This window comes from Maniola jurtina, chromosome 10, assembly GCF_905333055.1.
Source record: "Maniola jurtina chromosome 10, ilManJurt1.1, whole genome shotgun sequence".
Classification (NCBI taxonomy): domain Eukaryota; kingdom Metazoa; phylum Arthropoda; class Insecta; order Lepidoptera; family Nymphalidae; genus Maniola; species Maniola jurtina.
Window position 1 is genome coordinate 8,149,937 of NC_060038.1, and position 15,567 is coordinate 8,165,503.

Below are 15,567 nucleotides of genomic sequence, written 5' to 3' on the forward strand. Positions count from 1 at the left end.
CGAAGTGCATTGTGTTGGTCTGGTAACTACTACAAAAAGCAACCAAACAAGAAAAGAAGAATAACGATATTATTATTGTTTAGTGTGCTTTTTGGTTTAGTGTTCATCATCAAATTCAAATACAAAAGCTCTTCTTACGCCAGGTACCATTTAAGTAGGTACCAGCAGGGCGATTCAGAACACTCGATTCGGTACCTAAGTAACTTACCGAGTTCTGAACTTACAGAATCTGGATACATACATACATACATACCTAGACTGCTATAAATCATAACCCTTCCTGTTAGCTTTGCCGCAGTCGGGTAAAATGACAGCGCTGCCGACATGTACTTCTAAGTAGGTACTGTTTTGGGCTCCATACCTTTATGATACCTAATATGCCTCTTCCACAAAATATTGTACTCGTACATATAGGTATGTAAAATAACCTACTACGTTACTACGGTAGGTACGGTAGGCACGTACCTACTTATCTAGGTAGGTTAGTGAAGGGTTTATTAATTATCAGCATGGAAAATAAACTTGATTGTAGTTAAATTAAATTATTTATTTCAGGTAACTACCTACTTAGTCCTACTCTGAATCCGAGCTTTTGCTGTTAATTCGTCCGTGAAAACTGGGACTACCTGCAAAAAAAATCGAAATATACTAGTTACCTAGTTAGGTAGCTTAAGTGACTACATTTTCCACAAATGACACCACTTACGTTCAGGTTCAAATTCATCAGGCGATATACCTTTCGTGCTCAAACGTTGACTATCGACAGAACCTAGAAAGATAATAATAACTCGTAAAGAACTCATAGAATGGCACGAGATTCTTTAACTAGATACAATATCATTACAATATGTTGTAGACCAGTAATAATTATACCTAGTTACTATTAAAAGTCAGCAGACCAGGCTAACCTAACCTATTCCTCCATAGGTCGCCGCGTCTACCCATTATAGCGACCCAGACCAACCATTATTTGTACACCCTTCTAACCAATGTCTGGGTCTAACGTCTAAAGCAAGGGTCGGCAAGTAAAAACTAAATCAAACGAAGCCGCGGTAAAACTACCTATTTTAGGGTAACAGGTGTAAATTAAAAATTTATAACACCCCCGAAAAGTGAAGGTTACAGTAACTAGAAAAGAGCTGATAACTTTCAAACGGCTGAACCGATTTTTAAGTTCCGAATACTGCTGAAAAATGTTATCAAGGGCCAGAAAAAAACTGATAGGTTTTTATTTTGCCTTATTTAGGTAATTATATGAATGACAATTATCTATGATAGTTAGGTAATATTATTCATGCGAAAAATTTCACCGACAGTCTTGAGCCAGTGATTTATAGTTTGGTTCACGCGAAGATCATAATCTCCATTTTAAGGGAAGGCTTTGAAAGACTGATTTTAGTCCATTCTACCACAGCAACATCTTCAAAAGGTGATTTATGGAAATGAAATCAGACAAATGCAAAATCTTGGAGTCCCCCTAATACCTTTAGACTCTAAAGGTCAATAGGTATATAGACCCCCAAATACCTTTAGACTCTAAACTCTAAAGGTATTTGGAGGTCTTCGTCCGCGCGTCTCTAGGAGCCCAGAGGGCGCAGTGGACGCACTCATAGGGAAGGCGAGCTTTGCTCGCCTGAGATATTGAGGATGGGGAACGTGGAGAGGGAATCGCCCTCCCCGTGAGCCTTGGCCTCTAAGAAGATCTGATGATAAACACGGGGCGGTCCGTAGCTCACAGTATAGTCCTCAAGTTGGTTAGCGTGCTGTGGTTCTAGCATGCCTGTAATGGTGTTTGAGGGCACGTAGTGGTGCGGATACCTACCCGCTGGTGGAGTAACGAGGAGTTGTCGGTCAATTTGCTCCATCGTCACCAGTGGGATGGAATCTCATGAGGTTTTTAGTCGGAATAGGAGTCCGACATAAGCATAACCACTGGGCTCCTCCGTGGCCGGTGGCATCCATGACGGTTTTTCTCACGAAAAAAAAGGTAACTACTTAGTAAGTAGATAGGTAGTTCTAACCGGATGTATCAACATCTTCTGATTCATCACTGTCTTTTGGTTCCTTATCTTCAGAAGCAACTTTATCTTTAGCTGGCTCATCGCTCTCATTGGACGACTCGGCTCTTTTTCTTTTATTCTCTTCTTTAAATTTTTCTCCATTGAACTCTGGAAACACTTCGAAAATAATTCCTTTAAGTAGAGTAGGTATAGTACGCGACAGGTTGAGATGGCAATCGGGGTGGGGCTGCCTCGCAGTCCCGCACTAACCGGTGCATAGCGCGGGCACTGAGCGGGTGTGCGTGGCGTCCCTCCGCCTAATTCCCGATTGCCATATCGGCTTGTCGCGAACTATTACTTACCTTCAAAGTTTCTTATCCGAAGTGATGGAGCTTTATTTTTCTCTCGCGTTAGATCGAACCCTAATTTAAGAGTTACTGAAAAAAATAAAGAGGCACCTAACTAAGTAACTAGGTTGTAGTTTAGGTAAGTACCAACAAGTTTGCTATAAGTTAAAAGTACATAGGTACGTCTGCCTACCTTAGTTAATGAACGAAAACGCAAAAGAGTGTACCTACCTAGTTAGTTAGGTACCTTTTCTACTTACGAGTTTTATCATCTTTAGCCTCATCAAAAGCAGTGACCCAAGATAGAAAAATCTGTGAAACAGGTAAGTACAATCTATAGGTAACTAAGTACTAATACCTAAATAAAAGTGTCTGTAATTTCGAAAAAACTAAGTACCTACCTCACATATTGAACTTTGAACTGTACCTACCATAACTGAATCACACGTTTTTAATTTTTTTGTCTGTCTGTTTGAACGAGCTAATCTTCAGAACAGATGAACCTATTAATTTGATGGGACTTCCACAGACAAGTAGAGGATTAAGCACGGAGTAACATAGAGTCTACTTTTTAACCAACTTTCAAAAAAGGAGTTATTTTTCTACCTACCTAGTTTAGGTACACCGAAATCCCGACTCCCGAGATTTCTGAACCGATTTCCGTATTATTTTTTTAATCGATAGAGAAACTTCTTGCCATTTTCATATAAAAAGTTTGAATTCCAACTCCTCAATTCTGATGCTGTAGACCTGACTACTAAAACTGATACGATTTAGAACCTGTCGGTTAGGTATAAGTTGTGAGGAATTGTACCTATTCCTAAATAGTGGTGATCCCACGGGATTTTCAAAGAATCATACCTACGTTTAAAGGTTTTTCGAAATTTGGTAAGTGCAGAGATACCTTGCATACCGGGGACGGGCTACTATACGGATATGCTATTTTTTGTCCTGAAAAATCAAGTTTCAACGGAATTTTTGAAAACCTAAATCCACGCGGGCAAAGCCGCGGACGAAGGTCATAATATTAATTAAGTTTTTATTGTGATTTTACATGCTTACCATGATAAAAAGTGCTCCTGTTTTCTGTATTTTGCTCATAGACCAATACATGACGAAAACTAAAGGTTCATACCTAAATGAAAAGAAAATGCTTTTCTCGTAGCTCGATTGGTAGGCATACAGTTTACCTACTTACCTATTTGCAATGGCACGCCTTGATTTTAATCAAAGGCAATCAAATATGTAGGCAGGTATATACCTACCTACATATTTTATTACCTATTGCGCTATTCCATCACCAGATCCAAAAAAGCCTGAACAGAAATCTAACAAATATAGCTAGAACCATCCCGACTAGGGTGGTCGTAGCACTCCCAAACCAGTGACCTTTCAGCCAAATCCATCCAGTAGTTTTTGCGTGAAAGAGTTACAAACATTCATCCATACATACAAACTATCGCGTTTATATTAGTAGGATCAGACTGCATCGTTTCTTACCACCAGGTGATACTGCAAGAATTATAAGAAGGAAGTGAAGGTTACACTTTGATGAACCCTGCAGTTACCTACACTATCAATATTATGACGCGATACGCGATATCGAGATCCATTGGTGGTATTGACTATTGACAGGATCTTGAAATCTTGCGATCCAAGAATCGCGATACCAGTATTGATAGTGTAACAGCCCATTATAAGTATATCATTCAATAACAAGTGCAAATTAAAAATTTATAACACCCCCGACAAGTGAAGGTTACAGTAACTAGAAAAGAGCTGATAATTTTGAAACGGCTGAACCGATTTTCTTGGATTATAGATAAGAATACTCTCGATCAAGCCACCTTTCAAACAAAATACTAAATTAAAATCAGTTCATTAGTTTAGGAGCTACGATGCCACAGACAGATACACACGTCAAACTTATAACACCCCTCTGTTTGGGTCGGGGTTAAAAAAGTATTAGATTAGCATAGTTAAATATAGCCGGAAAGCGCAGCATTGAAAGACCCCACACTAGTGACTAGGTGGAAGGACAACAGACAACGCGCAGGGGGCCGCTGGATTCACGTGGCGCAAGACTGTGGCGTGCAGAAGTCTCTACAAGAGACTTCTGTCCAGCAGTGGACATCTATCGGTTATTGATGATGATGATGAGGTAAATAAAAAAATATTAGTGTGATTTCAGATAACGATTTATTATTACATTATTCTTCTAAAAATTCTTTAATATTAAAATTTGATGAGGCCTCAAAGAAACACTTTTCATCTAATTCACAATTATTTTCTAAGAGATCTTCAGTTACCAAATCTATTTCAAAAATCTGGTTTTCAATTTTAAAGGTGCTGTTAAAAAATATTGACCACATTTGTTTATCAATGTTTGATATGTATTTTACTAAGGTGTCTCTCAAAACTTCCACATTTTTTTCCATTGTAAGACTTTTGAAATTTGATAGATTGTTTATATAATCCCACAAAAAATATGTAGGATTCAATGATGGAAAATTGTTTGGTAGTCGCAGCACATGATGACCGTGACACTTGAAAACCCGATCAATATCATAATCTTTACTATTGAGAGTGCATTTTTCAATTAACTCATAAATTCTAGGTTTCTTCATATTAGGGTCACAGGGAATATCATTGTCCCTCAACCATTGCAGCATGCATTTTTTTGAATGATATCTTGTTATAGAATTTTTAGGAAGTGATCCATGTATATAATTATTTGCCATTACAATAACGCTACCCGGTTTTATACTGTAGAGCACTATATCCAACATCCATTTTTTGAAAATCTCTCCATGGTTCTCCACACCTTCCTGAGAAACATATATACCATTTTCATAGCCATCCAATGATATTATGTGGAAAAAAATTAAACCCTCGCATTTCAAATGACTGCTTATCTGATCTTTAACTGGGTCCTTAAAAGGAAGTTTTAAAATATATTTCTCATCAATGTAATAAATGTTTAATTTTTTTTCTCTAAAATCCTTTATTTTATACAAATAATTATATCTGTCAAATTTAAGTTTTGGATCTTCAATAAGAATTAAAGGTGGACCTATCAAATTTTTTTTATATGTATAACCAAAGTTGAATAATATTTTTTTTTCAAAGGTTTGCAAGTCTGGAGTATATTGAGCATTGTGGTTAGTAGTTTTCCTATGTTTCAAAAATTTTTCATACAGATCCTTAATCCTTAGACTTAATTTGCTAGCTAGGAATATGTTGATGCATTCCATTAGTATGATGTGGTCATCATCATCAAAAACATCTTCTCTATATGGGTTATCATCTATAACATGGTAAACAAACATTTTTGGCAATGCTGTATAAAAAGATACTCTTTCGTAGCAATCTTCTATTGGCACTTGTAAACAATTACTGCTTTTTTCTTTTTTACACCTTTCTATAACTGTTCTCAATATTGACTTCACTTGTTGATCTACAGTTCTTATTTTCTTGCTAGCTGTGTCTGGTACACTATAGCTAATGCAGGGAGTGGCGTAACTTGTGCAGGCAGCTCTGCCGTCCATGTTAACTGAAAACAAAGAAGTAACAAAATCATAGCTATAGTAGTAACATATTCATATTTTATTTAGAGAAATATGGTAAGTTCTAGATTCGAATTCTGATTTCTTCATAAAAGGCTATCACTGAGAAGAATCTAGAATTTCAAGTACCTCATCATCAACCAATAGATGTTTACTGCTGAACATAGGACTCTTGAAGGGACTTCCACACGCCACGGTCTTGCGCCATGTGAATCCAGCGGTTCCCTGCGCCTTGTCTGATGTCATCCGTCCACCTAGTGGGGAGTCTTCCAATGCTGCTGTTTCCGGCTTTATTTACCTACTAGCTGATGCCCGCAATCTCATCCACATGGATTGAAGTTTTAAAAATCCCATGGGGAACTCTTTGATTTTCCGGGATAAAAAGTAGCCTTAGTAACTCTCGGTCCTTTCAACTATCTGTATGCCTAAAATCAAGTCGATTGCAGACTTCTACCTGCTATGGTTTTGCACTGCCTGAATTCAGTGGGTCCCTATTCTTTGTGTCTGTTCACCTAGTGCAAGGTCTTTTAAGGCTGCATTTTGCGGTGCGAGGTCGCCATTCCAGCAACTTGGAACGCCAACGTCTATCGATTTTTCGAACGATGTGTCAATTATTCAACATCGTATAGAAGAAATCGTTTATCAAGGTAAAATTAATGTAATAGTACTATTAGTAGTAATAATAGGTACGTACCTAAGTCGCAAGATTCAGTAACCCGGTAACAGATCTTAGAACAGAAGGTTAGGTATCACAGATCTCTAATATACTAGTCTAGAGACTAGGTATCTACCCAGTATCTTGATCTAGATATCTTTAATATGTAGCTTTAGTATGTAGTCTGATATTTTATTCCGAATGAATTCCGTTTTGTTTTTTGTATTATTATTTATTTGTCACAATCATAGAGATATAATTATGATAATACAACATAGAATATAATAAAACATAATCCACAGATTAGGTATTAGACATAATCCAAAGACATAATCTACCAGTTACCACACATAAGTACGCTGTGCCACACATGTAGTGATCAAAAAAAAAAAAAAGATTATATACTCTTTGCAGTTTGTCTGTGTGGCGTCTGCTGGCGCGCGTGCGGTGCCTTTTTGGAGTGTTTTTTTTTTTGCTAGAAGTGGTTGGTTTTTGTGTTTTACTGGTGTTTTTGGTGCTGGAACTGACATGGGAAAGCGCTCTAAGGGGGCACCGCGCGTGTGTATATAGTTTCCCTAACTTTTAAATAACTACAAACATGACATTGGCTAATCTGTGTAAAGCCAGACAAGAGAGAGAAAAAAAACTCTTTCTTTTTTTCTTTCTCGTCTGGCTTTACAAAGATTAGCCAATGTCAAGTTTGTAGTTATTTGTAACAAGTAATGGAAACTATACAAGTATGGACACCGTCTGTGGCGAACAACAAGCACAGTTTGAAATCGAACGACAAAATATGTAGGCAAGCTTAAGCAAGCACCCATCCTCACGCTTGTCTTGTTTCTTGTCGATTGATCCGATTGGCTGCAAGCCAAACTAAAGCCAAACATGCGTATAAATTTACTCTTGGTGTTTGCCGAGCTTGCTATTGTTTGCCACAAGCGTGAGGTGCGGGAGGCGCGTTCTTAAGGAGCATGAGACGGACCTGCCCGCGAAATTCAAATTTTATTTGGTTTTTCGCAATTTGTAAACTAATACTTGTGGTATTAGTTGACCTTTTTAAGTAAAGATTTATAAATAAACCTGTGAGAATGAGACTGCCATTGACGCAAGTAAAATACCATACGCCTACATTGTCGTATTAGTTTACAAATTGCGAAAAACCAAATAAAATTTGAATTTCGCAGGCAGGCCCGTCGCTTTCACCTTAAGAACACGCTTGATGCTTGTGAATTGTGGCAAACACTGGCAAGCGTGAGGATGGGTGCTTGCTTAAGCTTGCCTACATTTGTCGTTCGATTTCAAACTGTGCTTGTTGTTTGCTGTTTGTTGCAAGCATGTGAATCACCAGTCATGCCAGAGTCAGAGTCATAGATCGTGCATACGTCAGAGTAATATTATATCTATTGAAAGGTAGTGATTAATAGGTACCATACTCTTTGGTACAAGGCGGGTGTTTTTTTTCAACTGGCTTTACAGGGCTTTACTCTAGCCCTTTTGAGACCGAAGAAATATTGCATTGTCAACATTTATAAAAATATTGTAGTGACATGAACCAACACTTTTCGTTGCAAATAAAAGTTTAAATATTAATACTTCCATAACTTGGATGTAAAAATAAATCCTCTCATATAAAAGCTTACTTCATTTAATGCACTGCACTAAATAATTAATGAAAGGACAACCGCAGCTTTCTATAGAGGGTTGGTACCAAAAATAAATTAGAGCGTTAAGCAACGAAATATGGCTTATTGGAACATATATTTTTTCTTTAATTTTTAGTATATTTTTTGTTTCCCAAAAATATGGGGTTCTCGAGATACCTATTAATTTTTAAAAAACCATGAAAATCGATTATTTTTGACGTTCAACGACCATATTTAGTCTGTTCAAGTTGAATTGTCACTGTTCAGTCTTCATGTGACAACTGTCTAGTGTCAGTTGTCAATGTCAATGATTAGTGATTACTCTGTGGTCGTTGGTCAATGTTATAGACAAGCAAATAGTTCGGTAATTTATTGTTTATAAAGAAATATCAAAACTGCGAGAGATTCGTATGAACGATTTTTCGGATGTCTTACAGATACACAGTAATTAATTAGCGTACGCAAGCGAATGAATAATGAAGATTGACAACGGCAATCTGACATTTGTCAAAACATCGCCACAGAGTACAGACCTGCGTAGTTTTACCTATTGTACGGACCGCCCCTGCCTTTACTTGTCATGTTGGTACTATTGCGTAGTCTGCTTTATTTTCTAGTGCATAAGGTTTATTTTTGTGTGATTTGTAATGGTGTTATAGTGAAGGAATGTACGTTTCATTATACGCCAGCATCAATTTATGGCTGTTTATTTGGTAAATATTAAAATAGTTTGCCCATATTTTAAAATTAAATTATTTATATTTTAAAAACCCTTGAAAAATGTCCAATAAAATTACATTTAATTTAATGTGCAACAAAGCAAGTATTGTTTGGTACCATTTTTGCGGTTGTCCAGTAAATGATGCTTAAAAAAATATAATAGCATTCTAAAGCACTCAAGTTTTTTTTCATTCTACTCTTTCCCACACCTTTTCTTAGTCAATAAATTACTTTCGTATTGTAAATGGTTCAGTAACCTTTGGAGGTACACCAAAATCCATAAAATATGTTTGAGACATATTTTGTGGTGGTATAGACCAATGTTACCCACTCCTACTGTACCTAATTAAATCGAAGACCAGTCCCTGACAATTCATCGAAAATAGGTACTGGGTGCATCTTGCAATCTTGCAATACATATTGACAATTGACATCGGGAGACTTGGATGAAGGTACAGTACGAGCAAGTACGAGTTCGTTAGTAGCTGTGGTTAGTACATGGTTAGTACCATTTAGTAGGTACTGTTAGGGTAACCTAACCTATGTACCTAACTAGTAGGTAACATTGTCAAAACAATCTTTCAATTTTTGTCATCGTCAACTTCAATTGCTATCGCCCTTTTTGGAATGTTTCCAACTAAATGTTTTGCTGCAATATAAAATTGTCCTGTAGCATTTTTGGTGAAGGTTCACGGCTCCCCTTTCAGGAAGTGATAATAAAACCTATCGTCACTTTCTTTGTCTGCTAATGTTAGGTACCTTTCACTACGCGGTTCCTTTTAAGGGTTCCGTAACTCAAAAGAAAAACGGAACCCGTTTATGATTACTTTGTTGACTGTCTGTCTGTCCGTCTGTCGTGTCTGTCAAGAAAACCTATAGGGTACTTCCTGTTGACCTAGAATCATGAAATTTGGCAGGTAGGTAGGTCTTATAGCACAAATAAAGGAAAAAAAACCGTGAATTTTGTGGTTATATCACACAAAAATTATTTTAAACGTGTCCACGAAAAATTTAAGTCACTAAATCATAATATACTGTGTAGATGGCGCAGACCGTTTATTAACCCCCGATCCAAAAAGAGGGGTGTTGTAAGTTTGACGTGTGTATTTGTGTATCTGTGTCTGTCTGTGGCATCGTAGCTCCTAAACTAATGAACCGATTTTAATTTAGTTTTTTTTTTGTTTGAAAGGTAGCTTGATCGAGAGTGGTCTTAGCTATAATCCAAGAAAATCAGTTCAGCCGTTTGAAAGGTATCAGCTCTTTTCTAGTTACGGTAACCTTCACTTGTCGGGGGTGTTATAAATTTTCAATTTACACTTTTAACTTGCAGAGTTTTACATAAAGGTGTTAGGTATATCTTGTACGACAGTAAGGAACCCTTAGTTTGCGAGTCCGGCTCGTAGTTGACCGAGTTGAAAAGTTATTGAACTTACCTAGACTATTAAGCTAGCTGCTATAATGCGCGTTATACTCACACTTGGCAACACTTTGGCACCGTCTGATTCGCATTTCGGTGGGAGGGCTCCGTAGCTTCAAAAGAAATATAATTTACTTTTCTACCCGACTGCAGCAAAAGAAGGGTTATGATTTAAGATTAAAGATTAGATCGCTGCGCGTCGGAGCGGAGAGAAAGACCAGTCTTTAATCCAGCATGTAAAATATAAAGTAGGTAGCTTTTTACTTAATTTATCTACTGTCTCAATTGATAACGAATCTCTTTTATTTGGAACGCAAAATTCTTTTTGTTTTTAAAGGTTTATTTCTGATTTTTAAAAAACTGTGCTAGTTGGAGACTTCATTTTATTTTTCTTGATAAGTTTACATTAGTTTATTAAATCTAATTCATACCTCGCAGTAGGCCTGTTTTTTTTGTAAAACAATGTAGTTAGTGTTGTCGAGGCCGTAGTTTTTATCAGAGTCTTTACCAAATCGTTTCAGTTTTCAAAATTATGCCTTTCAATCTGATAGTAAGATAATAAATCATGATTTAATGTTAAACAGCCAACCAACAGTGCTCACAACGCACGAGTGCAGCGAGCATGTTTTGTTTGATTTTGTACAGAAAAAATGGTTTGGAATTTTTTGAAATTCCTAGCGTCGCGTCATGTAAGTACCTACTTAGATAGTAGGTACCAAATCTTACTGAACTACAGAAGTTGTCCAGAACCAAGAGAAACCATCTTTAGAGACCTTGTTTTTAATTGAAATATTTTAACAATAATTAATATCATCCAATAATTATCAATTAAATATTATGTAGTTAAGTACCTACCTACTTATCATTATAATATTATTTATTAATATTTTTCCTTTATAATATTAGTGTGATTTATAATGTTGCAGCTACATTAGGGTTAACGTCAATCCCCAACAATGACATAATTATCGCGATAATCAACGCGTTAAACAGAATGACCACAGTTGAACGGATAAGGTCTAATACCAATTGAATTGGGGTTAAAATCGTCTAACGCCAAACGGCATTGTAATAAGTTGTACGTTGATCGTGGCTTCATCTACGTTTAATGGGAAACGCCGTTAAAATCGCGTCGTTGGCCGTTAATGTGGCCGGGACATTAGGCATTTGTTCAAATACCTACTTTTCTTAAAAAAGTAGGGCACCAGACAACTGACACCGTAATATCATTGCCAAGATTCGATCGTTTGGCTCACTAGACGAAGCCTATATCTTTATGCCAAGTGATCGTTTTATATCATTGTTATTTATGTGGATGTATAATTTTATGCATTGTGACTTTCTCACCATCTTTAGGATTACAATGTTAAGAATAAACACATTATTCCAGTTGTGATGGGTTCCCAAGGTGGTTGCCTAGCTGGCACCGGAAAGCGCATAGTTAGAAAACCCTCCTTTTAGGTGGACAGATATTCCCAAGTGAGCTTCTTCAAACAATTGAAAACTTCATACTTACACACTTTTGAATTTATTATTTTAAGTAATAACAGGAAAAACTTGACTTTGCTTTGAAATATTAATTGAGTAAAACATTTAATCAATGCGCTCGCTACCTTCGTAGTAACAACGCAGAGATTGATTCGGCACAGTTTTTTGCAAATAAAGTGAAATCGACTGGAGCGTCGGAACTCGTTAAGCGCAAGGCTATTGATGGAATGTCCGCTCCAATAACGATCACGGTGCAGCCGCATCCGTCAATGACAGGCGTGGAAGCGTACCCCCTCATACTGTCTACTGCGGACTTACTCTGGCCAGAGTGAACCAGACTGAGGCAGCTCTCGCTTTGATTCTGAATCGACATCTGTCAAATATTAGGTATTTGAGCACTAGGGGTGCTGTGAAATCAAAGATTCAAAAATCACACTAATATTATAAAGGCGAAAGTGTGTGTGTGTGTGTGTGTGTGTGTGTGTGTGTGTGTGTGTGTGTGTGTGTGTGTGTGTGTGTGTGTGTGTGTGTGTGTGTGTGTAATATCCTGGATTAGCACATAGGCTTTTTTATCCCGGAAAACCAAACCGCGTGGATTTCGAAAAACCTAAATCCACGCGGACGAAGTCTCGGGCGTCAGCTAGTATTATAATAATATTTTAAAACTCTTTGCTACGCTGCTGTCGCCACGGCCCATGCATGACCATGTCACATACTTAGTACTAGTCATTTAAAAAGAAATAATGCTTACATGGTACATCCATGGTCATTTCATTACGTTGTACATTTGACAGGTAAAACCCATGGGTAAAACCTTGGCGGTTTGTTACAAGTTTCAACTATCGTAAACTGTGCTCTAGCCATAAAAATGAACCAATATAATGGCCATTGGCCACTTCAGCTTCAGAATTGATTGGGATAATGTGGGCTACTTTAATTATTCTACGGATCTACTCAGTTCGGATTTGATCACGTAAAAAACTCCGAGCAAATTGTATTGTCTACCGTTGAGTGACTCAAGCTCGCATATCAGCCCTATTAATAAATAGAGGAAAATAATCGGATCCACATACTTAATTAATAACATTAATAAGAGTAGATAAGACCAAATGAAAGACGAAGAACTCTACTCTAGCTCTTTAGGTAGGGTTACAAATGAATTCAATAGATATACATATCAAGAAATAAAATGAAACGGATTCTACATGGAATAGTACCTCTGTAACGAAGTACCTAGCCAGTGTCCACCGTGATCGATTGCTCTTCGAAATGCACACTTAATACAATGCAAAAGAAAAATAATTGGAAAAGGTTGAACCAAGTTTAATTAGTACTTGCCTTAATAATTATACTCGTAAGTATCGTAAATCAATGCTAATATTTAGCAGTAGGTACCTAGGTGTCCTTAATATGCAGCACCACGCCCAAGAAAATCCGAAAAATTTTTTATTCGATGTTACAGAAACGATTCTCATGCACTAAGAGCGGTTGATATTATATAATAATAATTAATTATACGTTGAGAAAAACTACTTTTACAATTTTATATTGCTACTTTTGTGTTGACTGATTAAATAGGACATTGAAGACTACTCTCGCTATCCCGCCCTCGAATTTACCTAAAATGTTGGTCTTATGACGAAGAAAACGTACCTAAGGCTTAGATTTTTTTTTTTTAATTCAGATACAAGTTAGCCCTTGACTGCAATCTCACCTGGTGGTAAGTGATGATGCAGTCTAAGATGGAAGTGGGCTAATCTGGAAGTGGTATGGCAGTTATTAAATCCATACCGCTTTGGTTTCAAAACGGCATCGTAACGGAACGCTAAAAAGCTTGGCGGCACGGCCTGGCCGGTAGGGTGTTAACTAGGCACGTCCGAAGTCTCTCTCTAGACCAGACCAGAGATTTAGAAATTATAAAATTTCAACCCCTGCAGGGAAATTCTTACGTAAAGGCAAGATCTACTGGCTGGGCGGTGAAGTATGAGATTTAAGAAAAATCTAAATCTAAATAACAATAATTATTAAAAAAGTTTAACTTTACCGCATAGGTACGGCTTAGATTTTGTCTACTTACACTAATTAGATGGACAAACTTTTAAGATTTCCATGTCTATAAACTAGACCTGCCAGCTAGCCCAGGTAGCTCTTACTTAGAGATTTTTTTCTTAGTTAAAATTAAACCACTTAAAACACCAAGAAGTACTTAGTTAAACATTTGGATCACTGGACAGTGCTTAAATACTTTATTATTTAGCTTCACTTCAGATACATAAAACATAACTTGTCTCGTATTTCAGTAAATGCGCGCGACCGCCTTGACAAACCTGAGTGAGACGTTTTCCAGCTTCCAAGTTTGCTTAATACTTTAAACTGGTACCTAATGAAGGCATTAAGACGCGCTGAATGCATAAGGAATGAGCTGGAGCTACAAGCCCCTATTTAATTAGCCGCTATATTGTGTTTTTAGGTCCATACAGCACTTATTGTGGTATTTTGTGACACAGCTATTGTGAAAAGCGCACAAGCCGGTACTTTCTCCATACAAACGCAGATGGGCAATTACTTCATTACTTGTTCTTATTTAACTAACTTACCTAACTTATTTTAAGTCTATAAAATCTTTTTATATTCAAGCGATGGCTTCGCAAGCGTTTGCATTATCTCGCCACAACAGAATCACTTACTAATTAACTAAAGAACGTCATGTTATTTCACTGTGTGCGTAGAGCTTTTCTTTGCTACGCGAGAACAAAAAGAAAGTTAGATTAAAAGCGACTCATTGTTCTACCTTCGTAATACAGGCATCAGAAGTGAAATCTTTATACTTAATAAGAAGTAATTTAGTTCCCGGGTTTTGGAATTCCCCTACAGGATTAGTTTTTGTTTTATCTACCTTACACCTATGTACCTATATCTAGTTTTATATAGATACTCGCAGTTATAAATTCCGCTTTGATTTTTACCAGACATAATTAAGTAAATCAATCGTATCTGTAATCTGTCGAAAGGTCAGCGATTGCCAGCGTTGCTAGGTATTCTATCTAAAGTACCTATTTGTACCTATTATAAGATTTTGACTAATAAAATAAAATTAGTAAAAAAGTAAAGTTATTAAATAAAGAGAAGCATTAATAAAATTATATTATGTCATATACCATATTGTGTGGCTGTGAGTTCACATTAACCCATAGATACATTAATATCATCATTCATCACATCACAAACATAATTGCAATGTTAACTATTATTCTACTAGCCGATGCCCGCGACTTCGCCCGCGTGGATTTAGGTTTTTCGAAATCTCGTGGGAACTCTTTGATTTTCCGGGATAAAAAGTAGCCTATGTGCTAATCCAAGATATTATCTATCTCCATTCTAAATTTCAGCCAAATCCGTCCAGTAGTTTTTGCGTGAAGGAGTAACAAACATACACACACACACACACACACACACACATACAAACTTTCGCCTTTATAATATTAGTGTGATTCTATAGCATAGTACCTAGTACAGTTATAGTTAAGTTTAACCAATCAGCTGTTGTTCTAATACAGCTGATATCATGTTTAATACCAAATATAATTTTGTCATGCAAGGCAAAATACCCACACCTAGGTAAGTATATTATGCTTTTGTTTTTAAAACCCAATTTGTACAATCCTAAGAGAAAGTTTATGGGAAAGGAAGGATATTTTCTGGTTAAAATAAGAAATAGGTACCCATCGACC

At 36.8% G+C, this 15,567-nt stretch overlaps 2 protein-coding genes across 5 annotated transcripts; both read right to left on the reverse strand.

Moving 5' to 3' along the window:
- Positions 1-533: 533 nt before the first annotated feature.
- LOC123869160 (transcriptional regulator ATRX homolog) lies at positions 534-3,554 on the reverse strand. 4 transcript variants are annotated; one of them, XM_045911930.1, is made up of 6 exons: positions 3,410-3,552; positions 2,608-2,659; positions 2,363-2,437; positions 2,022-2,177; positions 707-769; positions 534-626 (listed from the first exon to the last, which is right to left on the reverse strand). In XM_045911930.1, exons 1-6 carry the CDS (start codon positions 3,458-3,460, stop codon positions 574-576), a joined length of 450 nt encoding a protein of 149 aa, XP_045767886.1. In that variant the 5' UTR covers positions 3,461-3,552; the 3' UTR covers positions 534-573. The 4 variants fall into 4 exon arrangements, with proteins under 4 accessions (XP_045767886.1, XP_045767887.1, XP_045767888.1 ...); XM_045911931.1 differs by having other exon boundaries at positions 2,022-2,168; positions 3,410-3,551; XM_045911932.1 differs by lacking the exon at positions 2,363-2,437 and having other exon boundaries at positions 3,410-3,554.
- A 973-nt stretch (positions 3,555-4,527) lies between these two features.
- LOC123869157 lies at positions 4,528-6,851 on the reverse strand. Its single transcript, XM_045911924.1, has 2 exons — positions 6,608-6,851; positions 4,528-5,900 (listed from the first exon to the last, which is right to left on the reverse strand). Exon 2 carries the CDS (start codon positions 5,893-5,895, stop codon positions 4,558-4,560), a length of 1,338 nt encoding a protein of 445 aa, XP_045767880.1. The 5' UTR covers positions 5,896-5,900; positions 6,608-6,851; the 3' UTR covers positions 4,528-4,557.
- Between the last annotated feature and the right edge of the window lie 8,716 nt (positions 6,852-15,567).

Excerpts from the sequence above, each read along its gene's own strand:
- LOC123869157 (XM_045911924.1), bottom strand. The coding sequence starts at position 5,895 with ATGGACGGCAGAGCTGCCTGCACAAGTTACGCCACTCCCTGCATTAGC.
- LOC123869160 (XM_045911930.1), bottom strand. The coding sequence starts at position 3,460 with ATGTATTGGTCTATGAGCAAAATACAGAAAACAGGAGCACTTTTTATC. Across the intron at positions 2,660-3,409 it reads CAGGAGCACTTTTTATCATG|ATTTTTCTATCTTGGGTCAC; the intron begins GTAAGCATGTAA and ends CCTGTTTCACAG. Across the intron at positions 2,438-2,607 it reads GGCTAAAGATGATAAAACTC|TAACTCTTAAATTAGGGTTC; the intron begins GTAAGTAGAAAA and ends TATTTTTTTCAG.